General features: G+C 42.5%; 1 protein-coding gene across 9 annotated transcripts in view; it reads left to right on the top strand.

The window, feature by feature from the left end:
- Positions 1-23,828, top strand: part of lpar1 (lysophosphatidic acid receptor 1) — an 81,923-nt gene that overhangs the window by 39,086 nt on the left and 19,009 nt on the right. For all 9 annotated transcript variants that reach the window (XM_052020292.1, XM_052020283.1, XM_052020284.1 and 6 more), the window contains one exon: positions 1,097-1,841. In XM_052020292.1, coding sequence (XP_051876252.1) covers positions 1,106-1,841 — 736 coding nt within the window. In that variant the 5' untranslated portion in view covers positions 1,097-1,105. The remainder of the gene's footprint in view (positions 1-1,096; positions 1,842-23,828) is intronic.

Below are 23,828 nucleotides of genomic sequence, written 5' to 3'. Positions count from 1 at the left end.
AGGTGCTGCCTGACCTGCTGAGTTCTTCCAGCATTTTGCTTCTTTCTTTCTTGGCCTTAATTAAGGCCAGTTAAAGAGCTATTTGGTCTCATTGTTCATTCACCTCCCAATATCTCTCTGCCTTTCTGCTTGTCCGCTTGTAATTTTTGGAATAAAATGTTTTGGGCCAAAAGGAGCAAGAGACTGTCTCATAGCCAGCATGAGGAGAAATTAAGGTTGGCTAGTGCTCACAATTGTTCAGGAGAATGAGAGGTGGTCTTGTTGAGATGGACACAATTCACAGGGTAGCTGCCAAGATGCCATTTCATTTGGTTGATGCCAGAGCTAGGCAGCATAGTCTTGGCATAAAGTGTCGACTATTTAGGAATGAAGAAATTTCTCTATTCCTTGGGCCGTGAATCTTTGGGATTCTTTATGCATATGGGCTTGTTGCCTAGTTATTGAAAATACTCTGAGACAAAATCTGGAAATGCTGGAAGGCAGCATCTGTGAAAAGTGAAACGAGTTAACATTTTCACTAAGGGTCTTTGACCTGAAACATTGACTCTCCTCCTCTTTCTACAGATGCTGCCTGACCTGCTGAGTGTTTCCAGGATTTTCTGTTTTCAGATTTTCTGCATATGCAGTTTTTTGAGTTGCAGTCAAGGCCAAGGTTGACTTTTTTTTTGTTGCTGGGGGAAGCGAGGGCTTTGGGAATTGGGCAGGAATGTAGAGCTGATGGTCGACACATAGTTGTTGCTTTAATGAATGGTGCTGTAAGCTTGAGGGGCCATGTGATCTAGACCACTTCCAGTTTCTTGTGCTTGAATGCTATACATAGGGAGTTGTCCCATTCCAACAAGATGTGCTCCACTTATTATTGCACAGCCAGGAGAATTATGGAGTATGTGGTTTGGCTGGGGGATTTAGTGTTGAGTGTTTCTGGTATCCAAAATATAGACATGGTGCCATAATGCTCCAACAAGAATGAAGCAGATCTGACTTTTAAAAAAAACTTGCAATACTTCTACTTGTAAAGCAAAGGTCAGATGTTGCAAGCATAATGATTCAAACAATTTTTATGACTGGCAGTAAATTCTTGTAATTTTTCTCTTAGGCTGCCAAGATGGAAGAACAGTGTTACTACAATGAAACCATTGCATTTTTTTACAACAACAGTAAGAAACATCTGGCAACAGAATGGAATACAGTCAGCAAGCTGGTCATGGGCCTGGGCATCACAGTCTGCATCTTCATCATGCTTGCCAACCTACTTGTAATGATTGCCATTTATGTCAACCGTCGCTTCCACTTCCCTATTTATTACCTGATGGCCAACTTGGCGGCTGCGGACTTTTTTGCCGGCCTGGCGTACTTTTACCTCATGTTCAACACGGGACCCAACACCCGTAGGCTGACTGTCAGCACGTGGCTGCTCCGTCAGGGCCTCATTGACACCAGCCTCACTGCCTCGGTGGCCAACCTGCTAGCAATCGCCATTGAGAGGCACATCACAGTCTTCCGGATGCAGCTCCACACCAGGATGAGCAACCGCAGGGTGGTGGTGGTAATCGTGGTGATCTGGACCATGGCCATCGTCATGGGTGCGATCCCCAGTGTGGGCTGGAATTGCATCTGTGACATCAAGATCTGTTCCACCATGGCCCCACTCTACAGCAGCTCCTACTTGGTCTTCTGGGCCATTTTCAACCTGGTCACCTTTGTCGTCATGGTGATCCTCTACGCCCATATCTTTGTCTACGTGCGTCAGAGGACTATGAGGATGTCGCGCCACAGTTCAGGACCCCGCAGAAACCGTGACACCATGATGAGCCTGTTGAAGACTGTTGCTATAGTGCTTGGTAAGTGTTTCCTTATCCCACTGGAGGCTTGTCAGAAGTTCATTGATGTTTATAGTTTCCTTTAGATTGTTGCTTTTCCCTGTCTGTCCTTCAGGTTAAGGTTCCACCCCAACAAGTTAATTAAAATGCCAAAATTATGGCTGGCAGTGGGCAGCAAGTTTGAAGCTATTCAGAAGTGGAGAGGTGTTTCTTTTTGTTTTAATGCTTTCAGGTTGTAGTGCAGAGAATTGAGTGCCATAATCACAGCTAATGCTTCAGTGTAGTACAAAGGTAGTGACCTTTAGATGAGACTTAAAACCAGGTAGAATTATCTCAAAGAAGGATGAAGGAGTTACCCCCCCCCCCCCCATCACTCCCCCCAGCTGGATCCACCTATCACCTGCCAGCTTTTGCGCTCTCTCTCTCTCTCTCTCACACACACACCCTTTTGATACTGGCTATCTCTTTCTTTCAGTCCACATGAAGAGTCTCGACCCAAAATGTCAACTGTCCATTTCCCTCCACAGATGCTGCCTGACTTACTGTGTTCCTCCAGCTCTGTGTGTTGCTCCAGATTCCAGCATCTGCAGTCTCTTGTGTCTCCATGGGAGTATTATGCCCAGTTTGATGGTCAGAATTTATTCACACCACTAAAAGAAATTGTTCTAGAAGTTGTCCACGTTAATTTTTTATATTTGTTATGAATGAGTCACCATATCACTGTTAAAGGTTCATGGACTGTTGCCTGGTTTCCTGTTAATGCCATGCTAAAGCTGGAAGGTGTTATCAGCATTTCCTGTTTATTGCAATTTCTCACAGTTATTCATGATGTGCAAATTATGGAGTCAGTTCTTGAAGAAGTGCATGACAATACAAGCATCACTCATCCAGCCCCTGAAAAGTGATGTTACTTAGTGGGTGTTGCAATGATGAGAGGGGTCTGGAAAGGCGATAGAAAGGGGTCAGAGGGACCTGACCAGTCTGGTGAAGAGCAGTCCCATGAAGAATCATGTCCCTTGTGCAAGGGGCCATGGAACCCTTCAGGGTTTGTAGCCACATGCTTCCAGTAGGAGTTTGCCAGGGACATGTCTGTAATGACATGAGTGATGTATCTGAGTACCTGCACTTTGGGGGAAGTCTGCAATACAGTCAGAAGCCTGTTCCGCTTTGCCTGCTTCTGTGGGCTGAAGGAAGAGCAGATGAATCTTGAGTATGGACCCTGGTGTGATCTTCCTAATACAGCAGTGAGAAGCAAGCTGAGGTGTGGCAGAAATCAACATCCTTGAGGCTGGGAGTGACAGTGGCCCTGGCTTCACAGGCAAAGCGATCCAGGCAGAAGTAAGGATATATTTGAGTTGTGGGGAATGATGGGTCTCAGTGAGGGCAAAGAATCCAGTTTGAATGTTGCCCCTTTATACAGCAAGGTTTTGGGGAAACAAAAGTCCGTTAAGGTTGAAGATCTCACTGCAGACAGTTTCTACCGTAAATATAGCTGTTGTTGAGGGGAGTTTTATACCTGAATAAATAGCTAGGGAGAATGAAAATCCCTTTTGATAAATGAGGAAAGGAAACTCCCCATGGCACTGACACACACAAAATGTACTCAGAATATCTCTTTGGGTTGAGCCAATTTTCAACAGCACAAAGCCACTTTGTTTTGGATTTGTGGTCTTTCCAACATTATTCTACCTCAAAAGAATCTCATTCTCTGAAAAGTGCACCACAGGCTAGTCCAGCACTGCCTCCAAAATCCATGATCCTCCACTGCCTAGAGGGAGGTCCACTGCACCAGCAGGTTTCCCTCCAATTCCCACACCATTCTATCTTATAAATACATCATTGGCCCTTTGTCATTGCTGTGTCTGAATCTGGAATTCTCTACCCAAAAGTGTTTTAAGAGTAATTTCACTAGAAAGACTTCAGTGGTTCAAAAAGACAGCTTGCCTCCACCTTCTTGAGGGTAATTGGAATGGTCATAATGAATGATGACCAGAAGAATGAACTTAAGAACATGTTCTAAGAGTGAGATGAGTTTATTGTCAAATGCACAAGTAGATGTATACACAGGTGCAATGAAAATGTACTTGCAGCTGCATCGCAGGCACAGCATCATATAAGCAGCATTCACAAGCAAAACATAAATTATACCCAATTTTTATAAGAAAAAACACAATTGGAGCATAAAAAGGCAAAGTCCATTTTGGTGCAAAGTGGTCATAGTGTTGCTAATCTGTAGTGATTAGGGTTTTGCTAGTTGGTTCAAGAACCAAATGGTTGAAGGGAAGCAGCTGTTCTTGAACCTATGGTGTGGGACCTCAGGCTTCTGTACCTCCTGCCCAATAGTGGCTGCGAGAAGATGGCATGGCCCAGATGGAGACTTTGGATGTTGACTCCTTGAGGCAGCACTGTTTGTAGATACTACTGATGGTGGGGAGGGATGTGTCCATGATGTATTGGGCTGAGTCCATTACTCTCTGCAGCTGCATGTGTTCCTGCGCATTCAAACATCCTGAAAGATTGTGAAAGGTGCTATAGAAATGCAATCCTGCCTTTCCTGTCGTGTGAGGTTCTTGGCACAGAGGATTGTAACACTGCACATGTGACTCTTGAGGATGTATGCTTCAATATTTCATTAAAACATTTCCAGTGGCTGCTTAACAAGTTGTCCATGACTTCCCTTATCTGCCATCCTTTAGCTTGTTCAGCATAAACAATTCTCTGCAATCTTGAGGAATGTTCAGAGTTGAAACCTAAAACATTGTTTTACTTTATTTTGCAATCAGCCAGCCTTCTGCTTCACCACACCGTTTACTGAACCAGTCCCTTTGACCCACATATGTTTGCCTTGCATCTGATGCTCTTTCTCACATCATCCCATTTCCTCATTGATACTCTATTTGGGATTTTGATTTTAAAATCCGCATCCTTTTTTTCTTTTTTTAAAAATTTCTTTAAAATTTTATTTACAGCGTCGTAGCAGGCCCTTTTGGCCCAACGAGTCTGCGCCGCCCATTTTAAACCCCAAATTAACCTACCCATATGTCTTTAGAATGTGGGAGGAAACCGGAGCACCCAGAGGAAACCCACACAGACGCGGGAGAACGTACAAACTCCTTACAGCGGGAATCGAACCCCAATCACTGGCGCTGTAATAGCGTCGCGCTAACTGCTACGCTACCGTGCCGATCTTGCATGGATCCCTCCTGGGTCTACCCCTTTCGACTTGTATAACTTTCACAAGCCTGCCACGATGTCTGTGTTCTTTGAACTTGCCTGAATTTAATTGGTTCACCTCTGGCAGCTGTGCCTTCGGCTGATGAAATCCCATGCTCCAGAATTCCTTCCGTGAACTTTGTGCCACTTTACCCCAGTCTTCCCCTGGGAAGCTCCTTTAAATGCCCCTTTAGCCAGCCCCAAATGCCTTCATAGCTTGGCATGAACGTTAACCTTATGAGGTTCCTGTGAAGTGTGTTGGCATGTATTTCTATGTTAGTGGACAGCGCAAATAAAGCAGTGCAGTTAGTTTGTGTACAGCAAACTCCCACAAGCAGCAACGTGATAATGGGCTAGAAATTTGTATAACTCCAGAACAAAATGGCATCGTGCTACTGAAAATTGGATCCACCAAAGTAGAGAGATGTTGAGCACATTTCTGGGTCATTTCACCAGCTCATTTCTTGGAAGGAAAATGCATTAACTTCAGTAAAGTTTTCAGAGTGAGCTTTTGTGTGAGATACAGGAAAGCATTGGGGGGAATTGCTGTGCCATTTTTACCAATTAATAATCCCTTTCTGTTTATTCAATATAAAAAAAATTCTCAGTGTAATCTACTAATCCCTTCCCCATCCACCAAACCCCATTTCTTTTAATGCCCAGTTACTTACTTGCTCCTTGCCTTAGTGTGGACTGTTTGCCTGCAGTTCCAGCCCCCAGCTGGACTGATTTAGCCCAGTGAGCAGTGATGGATTGTGGGCATCTGAACAGTTGGGACAAACCCCATCACCTTCTGACATTTAGAACCTCAGCCCTGCCAGACACACACTGACAAGTGACGAGGCTTTCTTCTTAAAAAAAATGTTTCCCTAACTCATCTGTAACTAAGATTTATAGTGAGTGGAGTGCACGGAAATCAGTTCAACCAGTCTACACCAGTGTTTGTATTCCACACAAGCCGCCTCCCACCTTTAATACCCTTCTCTGTATTTATTTAGCTTTCCTTCAAGTGCTTCAGTGATCATCTCAACTATTCCTTTCAGTGGGGTGCTGTTGCAGCTCTTAAACATTGCAAAGACAGTCTACTTGGTAGTGGTTGTTCTTAAAGGTTCTTGGAATGCAGGAAATGGGTAAGAATAGACCACAGCTCCTTCAACTGGCTCACCATCCATGAGATCTTGACCAATCCTCTTCCAACGTCTAAAAATATATTGACCCCAGCCTTGAATGTCTTCAACTGGCCATCTGTGGCCCTCCATGATTGGTTGTAAAAGGACTCTAGAGATGTCTGTCCTTGTAGTCCATTTTATCAATAGCGTCCATTTGGAAGTGTGAATCATCTCTGTGGTACATCCATAGATCCACTTATTATGTACTGTTTAGACATCAGTGGGTAGTACAGTGAAGTGATAATGACCACACAATAGGTGATGACGACTGGATAATCTGATTTGCTGATGCTAATTGTGGAATACACATTCCAGACAATACGTTCTGACTTCTTGAAATTGTGCCATGGATCTTATGCCAGAAAGCTCGGTTTAACATCTGAAAGATGCCACCTCTGACAGTCTGGTATTCCTGAGTACTGCAGTGTTGATCTAGAGATATAAGAGGCTGCAGATGCTGGAATCTGGAGCAAAAATCTGCTGGAGGAACTCAGTGGGCCAGGCAGCATCTGTGGGGGGGGGGGGGGGGTGGAATGGACAGTTCACGTTTCGGGTCGAGACCCTTCAACTGGACTGAGAGTAGAATGGAGATGGTCAGTACAAAGAGATGAGGGGAAGGGACGGAGCAAGAGCTAGAAGGACACAGGTAGATCCAGGTGAGGAGGAGTGATGGGCAGATGCAAGAGGAAGAGTGGAAATAATGACAGGGTGATCTAGATTTCTGAAGTGGGACTTGAACCACATCCTCCTGGCTCAGGTGGGAGTGACACCCACTGTGCCACAGTTGTCACTAAAGGTCTGGGAGTAGTGAGTAAGTTGAACAGTGCTGTGAAATTAAATGGTCAATGCAATGCTGACTCTAAACAGGACCTGGAGGTTGGGAACAATGTGGATCAACTCCAGGATGATAGGCAAGGGGGATGAAGTTGTTGATGTGGTAGTGGAGTTTGTGCTGTGATTCAGAGGTCATAAGGGACATTAGCACTGTTATCAGCTATTTGGTGTATTTTGGTGTTGCAAACACTTGATTTCTAATCCCTCCATGCTGTACAATAATATTTAAACGAAACATGAATAGGAAAGGTTTAAAGGGATATGGACCAAACATTGGGCAAATGGGACTAGCTTAGCTGGACATCTTGGTCAGTATGGATGACTTGGGCTGAAGGGCCTGTTTCCGTTTTGTATTACTCTGACCTCATTCCTATCTTTAAACTTGCTGCAATCATTATGTAAGGATTCGCCTAATTTTGGCCTCTTGATCATCCCCTGAATGTCACTGCTCCACCACTGACGGCTGTGCCTTCAGCTGCCAAGGTCCTCAGCTCTGGAATTCCTTCCGTCAAGTTCTCTGATAACCTTGCCTGTCTCTGAGCCTTTACAATGCTCCTTTGAAAATCTTCCACCCTGACCCTGCTTTTGGCCATCTGGCTGAGTTTCTGCTTTGTGCTTGGCATCAAATTTGTGTTTAATGACATACCTACCTGAAGGTGGGGCGTAAGTGGAAGATGTCGGAGATGCTTTGTTGTTCCAGGATGACAGAAGCTAGCTTCATGGTGGATTTTGAGTCTGTCCATTTCAATGTGAAGTTTGAGGCTAAACAGAGAACAAATTCAGCATTGAGATATTAGTTACACCATCTCCTGGTCTTGGTCCAAAAGTGATTAAAAGAATTGCTGTTTCCTTTGCCATTTGTTATCAGCTTGGCAGGCGCCTGGTACTGTAGGACTGTGTCATACATCATAGTTTCTGAGTCTGCTTAACAACAGCTCCTGTCAGAAGTTTTGGAAGCAGCCCCTTGTTTGACATTGTGATGAAACAAATGCCTTCATTTAGAAGAATTGTTATTTGGTGTGGGGCAGTGACATACCGTGCTATCTGTTTGTACACTTAGTTCTGCTCTAGATCAGCTCTTAGTTGGCAAATGTGGAAGCGCTAGATTTGGGCTGTTGTCATTGGGAACGATTCAATGTTAACCTAGCACAAGATAAACTGCTGGAAGAACTCAGTGGGTCAAGCAGCGTCTGTGGCGATGAAGAGATGGTCGACGTTTTGAGTCAAGACCCTGCGTCAGCAATGTGTTAATAATCAGATTGTTTTAGTAATGTTGATTGAGGGATAGATATAAACTAGCTCACTGGGGAGAACTATCTTGCTCTCCTTCAAAGCTTTGCCATTGGGATATTTTACATCCTTGGGATAGTGAAAGGAGTCTTAATTTAATGACTTATCTGAAAGACAACACCTCCAACAGTGTAGTGCTTCCTCAGTACTGCACCGGAGTGCGAACCTGGGTTCTTGTGACAGTCTCTGAAGTGGACTTGAACTCATGACCTTTGATTCTAAAGGGTGAGTGCTGTCCACAGACAAGAGCTGACTAATGAAGATACATTGTCTGATCAGAGTGAGAGTAATGGGCAAGAGGTAGAAAAGCATCAATTTAAACTAAGATCAAAAAAGGAAAAAAGAAGGATTTATGTAGGAGCTGGGATTTCAGATGCTTTCATTCACTGAGGCACAGTAACATAAGAGGAAAGGAAAGGCTTCTAGGACTGGATTTGTTCAAAATGCATGCATGATGGTTTGATGAATACAAACTTCAACTTGCCCCAGATCAATAAGGTTATGATCTAGTTAACTGAATAATGCTTGGTGCTTTCCCCAGGAGCCCAAATGGTAAGCTCATTTTGATATGTGTAAGGGATGCTCAGACCAATTCAATGTAAATTCGTGGTGGCACAAAATAAGCATAAATCGCAGCATATTCTTTCATGAAAACAAATTCTGGGCGTGTAAACACTTGAGTAATAGGATTGACTATTGCATGCTGTTGTACAAGTGGTGTAATCTGGCAATGGTAAATTACTGCTGGGTCTGCTTTTATCTGTTCTTAAGCCCACGGTAGTTTTGGTCACCTATTGCTAATGGGCGAAGGAATCACACAGGGTTGGTTAAATACTAGCAGTGGAAATAAGCCATTAGCCATTTGCATAGGAGCAACTGTGCATTATACTCTACAGTCAAAATTTGGCTCAATAGATTTCGGTGGAATATATTTAGGAAGTGTAGTACGTTGTGCATTGGCTGCTGTGTTAGTGCAAATGACCAATGTAACTTAGTGGATGAAGCCAATTGCTACATATACTGACTGATATATGCAAGTTCAGACAAGGTGTCTCCAATTTATTCAGGGGTTCTTAAGACTACCTCTGGAACTTCTATAAATCTTTCTGTAGACCGGAGAGTAATTAGTCATATGACTATCCTTAAAGGGCTAATGACCTTAATGCAACTGTTATGTGATATTGGTTATGAATAATATGCTACAACGGAGGTGAAATTTTTATCCCTTATTGTCACCGAAGAGCTTAACATGGGGATCAATGTGAAAACATTAAATATAAAGGTCTAAAAACATGGTTTCTTGAAGCAACACTACAACCTACAGTTTCAAATGATGCAGTGATAAACATGTCACAGAAGTGACCTTTCAAAACAAAAGGTTTTGCACAAAAAAGATAATAATGAGCATCCTAAAGGAGGTAGCAAGGCTGAGTTTGGGAGAGAATTCCAGAGCTCAGGGCCTAGAAACTGTCTGCACCGGCTGAGATTGAAACAGTGTCCTTGAGATCAGTTTGTGATGCATCAGAAGATCAGTGAGTGCAGCCTCCCACTGTATTATAGTTTGCAGAACGGAAGCTATATCATTTAATGGCTGCACCAAGTGCACCGGAATCCTCCCCCCAAGATGTGCTGCTAGGTTATTGACTGCTGTAAATTATCTTTGGTATGGGGAAGTGCCAAAAAGAATCAAAGGGGCATGTGTGAGAGAGTAAGATACAAGGGTACAAGAAAATAATGGGACTGGCAAGGTACTGATGGATGTGAGGTGCTGGGAGCCTGGATGGATATGATGGGCTGAATGGCCTCCTGTAATAAGTAAATGGGGAAACATAATGATGTAAGGGCAGAAGAAATGTACCTTTGCTCTGATTTTAATGTTTTGCAAACTGGAAACCACCTCAGAGCCTGCCAAGTGGTGTCTTATGGAGAAGTACATAAACAACATGCTTCAAACAATTCTAATGAATTCTTTCCCTCGGTAATTTTCTTTACCAGAAGCTTATTATTTTTAACATGCTAATTATCTTCCTGAAAGTGCCACGTTATTCTAGTTTCTTATTCCTCTATCGTCTCTTCCTTAACTCGTCAAACTTAACACTGCATCCCTTGCATTGACAAGTGTCCTTTTTGAAAGTATCAAAAGTGCCATTGACTGACATTTCTTGTGAGAATCTGATGAAGACATTGCTGCAGTTTTCCAGTGGAAATCGCCAATTACCAGGAACTTAACCAGGGAATGACTATGCAACCTTCCTTCAGGATGGTCGGTGACCGGAGATAAGTTAACAAAAGAACCAGCGGGAAGATGAAGTGGGGCTGGTCGTTGTGATCAAGACTGAGCTGTCGGAGGGTTGTGGAAGCAAATTGCAAAGAGGAAATGGCCAATGCTTGAAAGATAATATAGTACTATCTCGGGCAGAACCAAATTAAAGAACCACAAGTCATGAAGTCCTGGATATTGCAGGAGGACATGCAGCCAGTCGTGCCTGTATTGACTCTTTGAAAGAGCTCTCCAAATACTCCCATTCCCCCCACTGCTCTTTCCCAACACCCCACATTTTTGTTTTACCTTCCAAGTATTTACCTGCTGGTTCCCTCTGGTTCTTTCATTAAGTACCTCGGGTACTGACACTCCTAGTGGAAAGGCTCCTTACTTTATGAAAGCCCTTTAGTGATTTTGAGCATCTCTCAAGACTGTGACATATTTGAAATTGTAACCTATGTGTAAACCTTTCTGAGATGCTCTTCAGTTTTGAGACAGTACCCAAAGTCAGGATAAGACACAGAATTGTATAATTGTATGAGCTGCTTGGTAACAGGTCAGTAGGTCTGCTGCATTGTCTATATTCTGAACAGGTCTTGTCCTGTCCCTCAGTACAAGTTTCCCTCAATGCAGATCTAGCGTACCTTGAATACATCACTCCTTCACATAGAAGTTCCACAACCTCAATACTCTTTGAAGGAAAGATGTTTCTCTTTGAACTTAAGGTCATCCAAGCTCACTCCAAACCAACTTGCCCATCACCCCAGTGTGCCCTGGCATACACTGGCTCCTATTTAAGCACCATTTCAGTTATAAAATAATTGTGCATGTTTTCAACTCCCTCCTTGACCTTGTTCCTCCCAGTCTCTTGAATCTTGTCCAGTTTCATAACTGTCAGCGATCTCCATGTTGCTCCAATGCTAGCCTCTTGATTATCCTCAAATTTAATTGTTCAACATTTGGTGACCATGCCTTCAAGTGCATGGGTCTCTAAGCTCTGGAATTTCCTCCATACTTTTACACTTTTCTAGTTCCTGTAAGGTATTCCTTAACACCAGCTCTCTGATCAGGCTTTTAGCTTCCTTAGTCAAAGGTCCAATTTTAATGCCACTGAATTGCTTTGGGACCTTTGTTAAAGATGCTATATCAATGAAATTGTTGTTATATTAACAACCATTCATTTTATACCACATAATTTTGGACATCTGGATGGGATTAGGTGGGAAAGGGGGATAAGAGTCTGACGTAAAATGCTTTGTAATTGTCTGTTGCTGGGTATAAATTGCAAAGGTCTTTGGCATAAAAGTTATCGGCAAAGCATTTGAGGTGGGGTTAAATTGTTTGGCTGACCTGAAACTCTGTTGGCATGAGTTGCTAATAAGTTGTAGGATGTAGGCATTGGCGTTTGGCCAATCTAATTTGCTGCCATGTCACAGTTAGTGCACTGTCTGACTTTCCTTCGAGCCTGGGTTTTGAACAGCATGGAGCTTTAAATGAGGCATTTGACTTTTGATTTTTCTTTGTGCTTTGCCAGCCATTAATAGTTCTGTTCACAGTAAAATGACTTGTGCATTGATTTTTGCTTGGAAGGTTAAAAGAAAAGGTCATAATTATTTTCATCCGCTCTCATGAAGTGGGTGTCGCATCAAAGCCGGGACTTGCTGCCCATGCCTAGCACCGTCCATAAATCTCTGCAGTCCTTCCAGTAAAGGTACTCCCATAGTAGTGTTGGCTAGGGAGTTCCAGAATTTGGACCCAATGACTGAAGACCAATGCACCTCCAAGTCAGGATGGTGTTCACCTTTGTTCCTGAGCGGTAGAGGTCACAAGAAGGAATCTTGCTGAGCTGCAGCACCGCATTTGGAGATGGTTCATACTGCAGCCACAGTGATGGTTAGGGTGCTAATCAAGTGGGATGTTTTACTGGGGATGTTGTTAAGGTTTTTGCAACCAAATTGAGCTTTGAATTGCACTCATCTGGGCAGATAGAGAATATTCCATTATGCTCCTGATGTACCTTGTAGAAGGTGGAAAAGCTTTGGAATGTCAGGTGAGTTACTTGCTGCAGGATATCCAACTTCAGACTGACTCGTAACCACCATATTTATGTGGCTTGTCCTGCTGAGTTTCTGGTCAACAGTGATCCCCAAAACGATGTTGATGAGGACTCAGTAAAGGTAAGGTGATGAATTCGAAAAGGTGGTTGAATCTTTCTCTCTTGTTGGAAATGGGTGTGTGCCTCTGTGTGGAGATAGTGATTGTCTAGTAACACACATGTATCAGTGCTGTATGCAGCCAAATGCACTGAAACATTCTCAATTGCAACTTGATACTTGGACTTGAGGCTTCTATTATTCTTTAAATATTATAGGACTGGCATTTTTTTAAAGAAATGCAAGTTGTATTTTACAACTTTTGCAAGTTGCAAAAGCCTGGAAAATCTGAAGCAAGTTGGAATCCCACGCTGGTACTGAGGTACAGTATACTCTCAACCACAGGCATCCCTAGAGAATGAGGTGCCAGTTGTATGTGAATTGCTCAAAAAAAATCACTGTACATCCCACAGCTTGCATAAACATTTAAGTAAATTGCAGAACTACATGTCATCTCCTTACCCTTTTAAATAACCATGTCTTGTGCTGAAATTCTATGTTTTAAGGCTAAATTATATTAATGGAAAATACAGCAAAAAATCAAATGAATGACTGCACACACCATCACATGGTGCCAAATCTTCAAAGGATTTTGCTGCTAATTGGCCTACAACTGCACTGCCCTAAATGTAAATAAATTAAAAATGTCTTTTCATGCTTGCTTTGCATTTTGGGAAAAAAAAATTGCTTAATATTGTAAGACACCTTTGCCAGTTGCATGAGAATTCCGGATACATAAATACCAGATAAATAAGAATTTAGTGTACTTAGCACCAGATTTATTTATTTAACTGAATCTAAGAGCTAATATTGGTGGTGGTGACCATGAAAGTACTGAATGATTATAAAAGCCCATCTAATTTTCCATCTGACATTTCCCAGCTTGGCCAATGTACATCTCCAGACCCACAGTCACCTGGTTGATTCCTCAGCAGCAAAAGATCCATTGCTTGTACTTCAGTGAGACCTTTCAAGTCCTGCATAGTATCTACTGCCAATAAAGTACTTCCAAAGACCAGTCAGTATTGCACTGTAGGAAACATTACACCAACTTGTGTGCAGCAAGCTCCCAACAACTGTGATAAGTGCCAGATAACCTTCTTTAGTGAAGTTGATTGAGGGGTAAATGTGGGAGAGGGCACAAGGAGAGCACCCCTGCTGCTGTTCTTGATAATGGCATGGGATCCACTTGAGAGAGCAGATTGAGCTTGATGTAGAGAGGGAACCCGACTGGTCAGTGTAGATTAACCACATTTAGCAGTCTTTTGGCAATGTGTTACTTGTATTGCTGGGAGCAGTTGTTTTTTTTTTAAAGTTTAAAAGTAGCCTGCTTCTTTTGCTTTAGTAAAAGCTGAGATTCTGGTTCCTGCTGTTTGCAAGCTCTCTCCAAAATATTTGGTTTCTTAAATCCCTTTCAATCATTTTCTAAAAACTTGCTTTGAGATATGGGGGTTAAGCAGGCAGAGTTTGGAGTCTGGGAATATTGGGTGTCGAGATTTAAATACTTGAATGTTCTCATGTGTTGGAGTGTTTACATCATGTAACAGAATTTTATCACAAAACTGATTAGTGTAGTACAGTTTGTAAACTGAAGTTTACATTTTTCCTTCAGGGTCAGTCATGCCTCCTGATGAAAGAGGTGCCCAGATGTGTACATGAAATGCAGTGCACATCTTGCTGCCCAATGGCTATTATTAATAAAAATGTCCCTCGCATAGCTCAGGCCACTCCTGCAGAAGGAGGCCTTCACAGGTTTGCTTGGTGTGACATAGAGATTTAACAGTCCATGGGTTTTATGCTGGGACTTGTGGTCAAAACTTGTCTTGCTGCCCTTTCCATGGTCCTTTCAACCCTACTCATGCCCAACAGCCGATCACAACTTACCCTGCCTCCAGTACACCCCTGAACCCCCTTCATCCCCACCCAACCAATGCTCAGCTCTGACTCTCGATTTTGTGCCTTGTGCACAGTAGAATGTTATAGCTCTTGCAAAAAAAAATCATTTGCTGACCTGCTGAACATCACTGAATTTAAGGGATTCCTGTTGCCGAAGAATTTTTTGGGCAATATGTTTCATTGCAATCAACATTCAATTAACCCTTCTCATTCTCCAACCCTTAGCTTTTTCTTTTACCTCTATAATTCTCTCAAAAGATCTGTGTTTGGCTATGTGATTTCACAATTCTCAAATGGTTTTTGAGATTAGATTACAGGGATGGTTATCCCTTCTGTTATAAGATTGTTGGCTACTTTGTGTACATCACTGAGTGTGGGTTTTTGTTTTGGTCATGCTGTCTTCACTTGTCCTGTGTCAACAAGCTGAGACATTTATTTATTTTGAGAAAAAACTTTTGACTGCTTTTTTTTTGGGTCAACGTATTTCTCTTAATCATCTGCAATGTGCATTTCGATTTGTGCAATGAGAAGTTAAATCCTCTCAGAACTTAATACCAACAAAACCTGGTATGGCACAACTTCCTTTGAAGGATATCAAGAATATCTGACATGGATATTTTTGCATATTGGCAAGATCTCACAGCGGAGGTTGAGTGGAAATTGAGACTAAGTAGCCCATACAAATACAGTTTCCGGATGTTTATGTATTTTTGCACAGTAATCTAAATGTATTTATTTACTGGAACCAACTAATGCTCCAGATATGCCAATTACAAATATTGGGTCCTTCTGTGAATGATATTTGGCAGCATCCTAAAGTGTGTAAGACTACAGTTTTAAATCTTTTTTTTGCCCTGTCCAAGCAAATGGTTGGAAGTCTTCAAAAAGAATTCTCGTTTTTCTTAAATTTGCTGTACAAATATTTTTGGGCTGGGATTAGAGTGAAAATATTGGTTTATATTTGTTCCAAAGTTTCCCCTTCAGTAGAAAGAAGTTGGTAGTTAATGTAACTGAGTCCTGTCGCCCTGCATGTGTCTCCCTAATAAGAAAAGAATAAAGCAATTCCTCCCTCCACTCCCCCCCCCCCAACCCAGGAGAACAACTTGCATTTATTTAGCACTTTTCATGACTCCAGGACAGCCAAAAAGTTAATGAAATATTTGTGACGAGTTGTATGTTTTAAAATTTTTTTTAAAAAGCAGTCAATTTGGATACAGCAAGCTCCCACAAACAGCAATTTGGTAATGAGTGGATTATTGCTTCATTTGGTTGAAAACTAAACATTGGTGCACCTGGGAGAACTATCTAATATAACAATGTGGGCGACACAGTGGCACGGCTACTAGAGCCGCTACCTCAGCTCCAGAGACCCAGGTTCAATCCTGACCTTGGGTGCTGGCTGTGTGGAGTTTGCACGTGCCCCCTGTGACCATATGGGTTTTCTCCCACATCCCAAAGGTGTGTGGATTAGTAGGTAATTGCACTGAGTGTGTAGGCAAGTTGCAGAATCTGAGGGAATTTGATGAGGGAATGTGGGGAGAATGAAATGGGATTAATGTAGGCTTCATGTAAATGGGTGGTTGATGGTTGGCATGGACTTGATGGACCGAAGGACTTGTTTCCACACTGTATCTGTCTCCATTTCACCATGATGTCTCTTCCTCTGAGCTGTCCAGCTGTGTTTAACATCTCATCTGAAAGATGGCCCCTTCAGCAATATTGCACATTGTGAAGAAAGATACATTTTTATTCAGCGAGACTTGAATCCAGTACCTTCAGAGAAAGTGACCACTAATCCATGCTATACATAGTAATTCTACCTGGAGCATTTTGACATCAGCCTTCCCAACAAAGAACAGTGATTGAACACGGGACCTTCAGAGACCATGAAACTCTTTGACAGTTTGCCCTGGTTTTAGCTGAGGTTCATGTACAGCTGCAGCAAATTACCTTTTGGAAGTACTACCTGAGTTTTGCTGTTGGTTTCCAGGCTACACTCGTTCCATCCAACAATGGAGTAGCAGTTTGTACTTGGGGGAATCCTGTGTCAAATTAGGCCTGGTGGGTGATCCATGAGCCATATATTTGAATGGGGATCTTGCAGCAGGATGACAATGTTTTTAACTGTGCCTGTCAATCTTCAGGACCGTTATCTCCAGGTGGCTGATACTGCCACTTCCTACTTGTGATCAAAGACGAAATTCTAACCCATTGTGCCGCTACAGAGATATTGAGGGTGTTCTGACATTTTAGTTAATTTCCTTCCTGGCTGTCAATTTTTTTTTAAAGTCTGGATCTCCTGAAAATCCCTCATAACGTTCTGCAGAGAAGGGTGTAGTCATAGACAGATACGGCACAGAAACGTGCTTTAACCCTCTGAGTCCACTCTGATCAAAAAAAATTTACATTAATCCTACAATCCCATTATTTATTCTTCCCACATTATCAGATCCCCCTAGATTCTACACTTGCCTGTACATGGGAGCCAAATTACAGCGGCCAATTAACTGACCAACCTGCACATCTTTGGGTTGTGGGTGGAAACTGGAGCACCTGAAGGAAACCCCCAGAGTCACCAGGAGAATGTGCAAACTCCACACAGTGCCCGCGGTTAGGATTGAACTTGGGTCACTGGTGCAGTGAGGTAGCAGTGCCACCCATGTATTCCTTGCCTTGTGCTAAACCTTCTTCAGGGGATGCATAATATCTAATCAGGATGGGTTTACTTGCTTTCCCATTTGTGAGTTGGAAGCCTTTTCCTGTTAGTGCGGTTTGGGATGGTGCATCATTTTCAATATGGAAGTATGACTAGAAACTTGCAGTATGGCAAGAGGACATTGGGTCCAGCTTTGGTGGATCTGCCCAGTTGGTGCTATACCCATGTTAGCCTGGTGTCCACATGTTCCTTTTCAGTTATTAAACCAGCTCCCCTCAAGAGTTGCTTTTGCATCTGCTTTCATTATTCCTTGGACATCTCATCCCAGAATTGTTCAAGTAATTGTTGCATTTCAGTTTTATTCACTTAGTCTGGCTGAAGCAAATTGGCATCAAAGAAATAAATGATTTAAAGGCATTTGCATCCCTCGCTTCACGGTTTCACTTCAGGCATTCATGCTTTTTGTTCAGATGCACATCGGTAGGGCCACACTTTTAGTTCACGTCTGTATTACAGTCAGCAAGATGCTGTATAAACTAAAATGCAGATTTGTTTATGGAGTGGTGCCAAGACTTATCTAGAGGATCTGTGCAATCAAATGTTTTTGAGTTTGAAGTGAGATTAGAGGCAGACATTTGGGGCAATACTGAAATCAGAAAAGCTTAAAATTGTTCAATGATCATAGGTTATCAGGAGGAGTTGAGATTTGTTATCTTGTGCTTGTTTTACAGTATTGATTTATTCCAATGTTAAACAATGGAACTTTTCTCTAAACCTTTTGCAAGGGCACACGATGTAATTATTTTATCTAGAAATACATGGACAGTGTGGTACATGTAAGCAACTAACGTGACCTCAAATATGATTTCAGTTCCACAGCGTGGAGTGGGATGCCGCCATTGATGACAGGTAATATTGAATTGAAGATAAATCCTCCCAGGCAATTTACCCATCCACCACCTACTTCCTTAAAAACCCTCCTGATCTATGGGGAATTGTTACTTTTAATAATAATACTGTGTGACTCTTACTAATTAAATGCAAGCATTGTCGATACTCAATATGGGACAATAGGGGATTGAAGATTTAGTTAGCTTAAGTGGAATGACAATATTTAAGTATTCTAACATATCACCAACCACTACTGCTTGCCTTTGCCTTTTCTCCTCTCATGGTCTGTTTTTGCTCCATGTTTCAAAATCTGTCCAAGGGGTGCCAATGATAACATTTTTATTCAGCAACAAACAGGATGCTGAAGTGACTCAGTGGGTCAGACAGCATTTCTGGAGGGAAATGGATGGTCGACATTTCGGGCCGAGACACTTCATCTGGACCGAAGGGTCTCGACCTGAAATGGACAATCGACTTTTCCCTCCACAGATGCTGCCTGACCTGCTGAGTTCCTCCAGCATCCTGTTGCTCCAGATTCTAACATCTGCAGTCTCTTGTGTCTCCATTTTTAAAAATTATTTGTGCAGTTATTCTAAACTAAAGTTTTAAGATAGCTATAGATAGGACCTTGTGGGAGAGTATTAAATTAGAGCAGGACAAATTATGAGCAGTATAAGGCAGGAACTAGGGAGAGTTAATGGGGAACAGCTGTTTCTGGGTAAAGTCCACATCTGACTATGTGGAGGGTGGTTTGCAAGACCAACTGCGCAGAGTACAGGTCAGGTATGTTCCATTAGGAAGGAAGGGCAAGGATGGCACAGTAAGGGACCTTGGATGACGAGAGGTGGTGAATTTAGTCAAGCAGAAAAGGAAACGTGTCTAAGGCTTAGGAAGTAAAATCAAAAGGGCCCTTGAGGATTATAAAGAAGCCAAGAAAAGAACTCAAGAGGAAGGAATTAGGAGAGCCAGGAGTGGCCATGAAAGGTCCTTGGCAAGTAGGCATTAAAGCAGAATCTGAAGGCATTCTATAAACACATCAAGAGCAAGAGGATAACTAGGGAGCGGTAGGATCACTTAAGTATAAAGAGGAATGTGTGCTTGGAGACAGAAGATGTGGGAGAGGTCCTAAATGATACTTCTGCATTCAGTATTACCAAGGAGAAGGACGTGGAGGAGAGTGGGATTAGTGTGGAGCATGCTAATATGCAGTAGAGCATTTGAGATAAAGGAGGAGGTATGTGTTGGGTCTATTACAGAACAAAGGTGGATAAGTCCTCGGGGTCTGATGGGATATACCCCAGGTTATTGAGAGAGCACAGAGATGAGATTGCTTGGTCCTTGACCAATATCTTTGTCCTCTCTAGCCACAGGTGAGGTCCCAGAGGACTGATGAGTAGCTAATGTTGTTCCATTATCAAGAAGGAAAATGGGGATAATTCTGGAAACTATAGACCGGTGAGTCTCGTGTCAGTGGTAGGGAAGTTAGTGGAGAAGATTATTAGAGATGGGATTTATGAACATTTGGAAAACCATGGCCTAATCAGGGACGGTCAGCATAGCTTTGTGCAGGGCTAGAATCGTGTCTTACTAACTTGATTGAGTTTTTGAGGAGGTGTGAGTTGTGTATGTCCCAGATATCAACAATAGGACAATGGACTTTGATGATAATCTGCTTTAATGATGTTAATGGGAACGGAATAATTGCTTCTATCCTCTGTTCTTCAAGGCTGACGTTACACTGCAGTTAAATCATTTATGTGGCCATTCCTTCAAAGTAGATTGAATCTCAATTAAATATATACATACATATACTGTATGTGTGTGTGAGAGAGAGAGAGAGATATATATATATAAAATAAAAAAATTGTGTGTGTATATGTATGTGTGTGTGTATCGACAGCAGAGGTCCCAGTTACAGAAACCTGCAAAACACCAGCACAACATCGTGGCCAAAGGGCTGTTCCTGTACTATACTGTTCTATGTACTTAGCTTGGAGTCATCAGTAGTCAAACTTCGGCCAGCCCCTCTCTGTTGACCCAGTTCAGGTGGCCAAAAGAGAGATTTGGGTTTCACCAGACTCATCAAACCTGCAATGCATTTAGCCGCTGTAGACTTTCTTTGACACTCATGTTCCTACTGAGTGTAAATAATCAATATGCAGATTTGCCCTACATTAATGCCAGTAGCCACTCAGTTGACACAGTGACTAATAGGTGGCATGTTTTGGGCTGGCGACAGACTCTCCCACTTCAGGACTGAGTGATGTCCAAGAAGGTTGGAGCAACTGGAAACAGGAGTAGGCCATTTGCCCCTCGAGCCTGTTCTGCCTATTCAATAAGATCATGGCTGATCTGGTTGTTTCCTCTTTCCTGCCTGGTCCCCATGAATCCTTGATTCCAAAACCTGTTTTGTCCTTTAAAATCATGTAATGACTCTATTTTCCTTGGCTCTTTGGGTTGAGAGCTCCAAACTCGTTGAATTGAAAGAAATCCTCTATCTCTCACTCTTAAATGTCAGTTTTATCCACAGACTTTGTTCCCAGCTCTAAAGTTCTCGCAGAACCCACCTAGACAAGCTCTCTCAGAATCTATATGCTTTAATAAGATTGCCTTTCTCTTCTAAGGTATAGATCCAGTTCATCTCTAGAATTAATCTAATAAATCTTCCCTCCTTTGTCTCCAAGTCAAGTATCTCTCTTCCTTAAATAAGGAGATCAAAATTATGCAATGCATAAGGTGTGGCCTCAAAGCTCTGTAACGAGTTGTCCCCACTTCTATGTTCCATCCTTGTAATAAGGGCCACATTAAATTTGCCTACCTCATTACATGCCCTATCTGCATTTTTGTGCTGCTTGTGTGAAAGCACTTCAGACTAGTAGCCCATTTATACAGAACACCACATAACCCTGAAGATCAAATTAAAAACTTGAAATCTAAGGAAAAATTGCAGATCTGCATAACCACTGCCAAACATAGCACTTTAACGTAACACTGACTCACCTTCTGTTCTCCAAACCTGGAGGAGAAGTTGCATTTAATGAAAATCCATAATCTTTGTTCAGGTTTGGACCATTTTTCTATTTGAAGTACTTTAAATTTCACTAAAAGCAAAGCATGTTTAAAATGAGTCACTTTCCATTCAGCTGAGCAACATTTCCCCCTTCAAGTATTTTTCTGATGTTCTGTTGAAAATTACAGTTGGATCTGCTTCAACTGCCCTTTTAGGTAGTGCATCCCAGGTGCAATAACCTCACTGCATGAACTTGTCATCTCCTCTCTTGGCCCCTTCCCCAGTGACCTTGGATTGTGCTTGCTGATGTCCGTGCCACAGGAAACGGTTTCTCCTTAATCTATCAAAACCTTTCCTCCCAATCATTGGTTGTAAGAGGCATGGACGGAAATTCTTCTAACAAGTGCATATGATTTTATGATTTGAAGGGCATGCATGTACCTCAAAAGATTAGCCCTCAATGCATGTTAAGCTGATGCAGGCATGCATTCAGTTGCTGTAGCCTTGTCCAGACGTACATTGCAAGGAATTTGGACTTGGTTGCCTGGGTGCCGTTATGGCAGTGGAAAGATTAGTGACCTGATGTAGCTAAACGTTCAGTAAATAATTCAGTGCTGGCATGTTCGTGATTTTTTTTTGGTGGATTGACAATAAACTCATTTCAGCAGGTAATTTTGCTCAGGTTATTTATCAAGCTTTTGGCCATGGCCTTGGCATTAGGAACCATCTCTGCCCAGGTTTTAAACAAAGCCTCCCTTGGCAGCAGAGAGCAGAGTTAAAATCTGCTCTTGTCAACAAAGCACAGTGTGAGGTTTGTGTGTTCCGCTTTCCTGGCATAGCAGCGCAAAACGGCGCCCTTTGACATTAAATTCCTTCAGTGTGCGGGAGGCAACGTGCTTTCATTCTCAAAATTTTGCCATGCGCTGCAAAGATTAAAGAAATACCTGCACTTGCATGGTCATATGTTGTCCCAAAGTCATCGGCAGCCATTTTGAAGCTGTTATGATGTGGAAGTTCTGATGCTGATTTGTGCATAGTAAGATCCCACATACTGTCACAGTGGGCAGACTGCATTTTTACTTTTCAGTCACTTCGTTCATAGAATGAGAGTAGTTGCTGACATTTGTTGTCCATCTCTAATTGCCTCTTCCTCCCTAGATCATCTCAGAGCGGATTTAAGTGGTGTCTGAAATCACTTACAGGTCGGACTCTGTACTAGATCACAGTAGTAAAGCCAATTGAGTTTTTACGAGTGGTACTTGGGAAGTCCCTTGGGATTGAAGATTGACTCACTTGCACTGTTATTTTTCCTTGGGTTCTGAGGTGAACTATTGAAGCCAAGTGGGATCTGCACATTTGCTACAAGTGGGGCAGGGGATGCTTGGTGGCTATGTTGGGAGATGCTGCATTCCCTTGCCCCTTTTACACCGGGATTCTGGCACACTGGTACTGCCATCCCAATGCTCCAAAAGTGACAGTGGCTTGCGATTCCACAGGCTTGGGTGTGGTTGCTGCACTGTTCCCAAAAGTGCGTTTCCTTGGTAACATTTATTTGATTGTAAACTTAACCCTGAAAAGTTAATGCCAATAGTATCACAAAACTTCCAGATAGGCTAAATCAGTGTTTTCAATGGAGAATGCCACTATTCATTCCCCTGTCACTTTCCACAATAAAACTATGTAGTACCTTGTTGAAAACCACTTTGTTATGTATTTCACGGTGCTGAGTCATTTGGTAACATTTATTTGATTGTACTACTTAACTCTGGAAAGTTAATGCCAATGGTATCTATGTTAATACTTGAGAATATCCTTGAATCTGTTCCTCTGTCTTCCTGATGATCACTTGCTGTGCCAGAACTTGGAACAGAGTGTCTGTTTCAGAAGTCTGGTGTTGGGCTTGTGATGTAGCCTGCCCTTTAGAACCATCTGAGTGCAATTAGGGTTTCAATGGAAGCTGGTCTGGAAACCCTCACTAATGTTGCAGTGGCATTTCTCCAGGGCTTTGTGGTGCTTGATGGTGATAGTCCAACATCTGAGAAGTGTAGAGCAAAGCAAAAATCACTGCTGCCCATTAGACCTTGAGCTTTCAGGTGGGTTTGAGGCCTTGACCTTCAAACACTGGTGCATTGAGGGTGATGGTGTCTGCCTGCATGGAGAGGTAGCAGTTGAGGTATGTGATATGAGACTTTCAAGGTTTCAGTCATGAGCAGGTTAATAGAGAACCTTTGTTGTGAATAATTAGTGCAAGGCCTGTCTTCTTGCATGCTTCAGTGAATTAGACAACAATGACCTAGTTCATCCTCCGACTATGCTCATGTGCAGGCACCACCTGCGTACTCTAGCTGGATGTTGGTAACTACAGAGGGCTCTCCCTGCAGAATGCCACAGGACAAATCATTGTCAAGGCCCTCCTTGATTGCCTCCTCCCAGTGGCCGCCCCTGAATTGCAGTGTGGATCCCCTTCATTGAGAAGTTTAAAAGTCGTGACCTTCACTGCACATCATCTCCATGAAATGCAGGCAGCAGCATCAAAATCCATGGCCTTTGATCTCTCGATAGCCTTTGATTCTGTCAATTGAGAGGGACTGTGGAGCATCCTTCTCAAACTTAGCCCACAGAAATATATCTCC

Source organism: Pristis pectinata, chromosome 7, assembly GCF_009764475.1.
Source record: "Pristis pectinata isolate sPriPec2 chromosome 7, sPriPec2.1.pri, whole genome shotgun sequence".
In the NCBI taxonomy this organism is placed as follows: Eukaryota; Metazoa; Chordata; class Chondrichthyes; order Rhinopristiformes; family Pristidae; genus Pristis; species Pristis pectinata.
The sequence above is the reverse complement of the archived record's forward strand: the minus strand, read 5'-3'. Positions and strand labels throughout refer to the sequence as shown.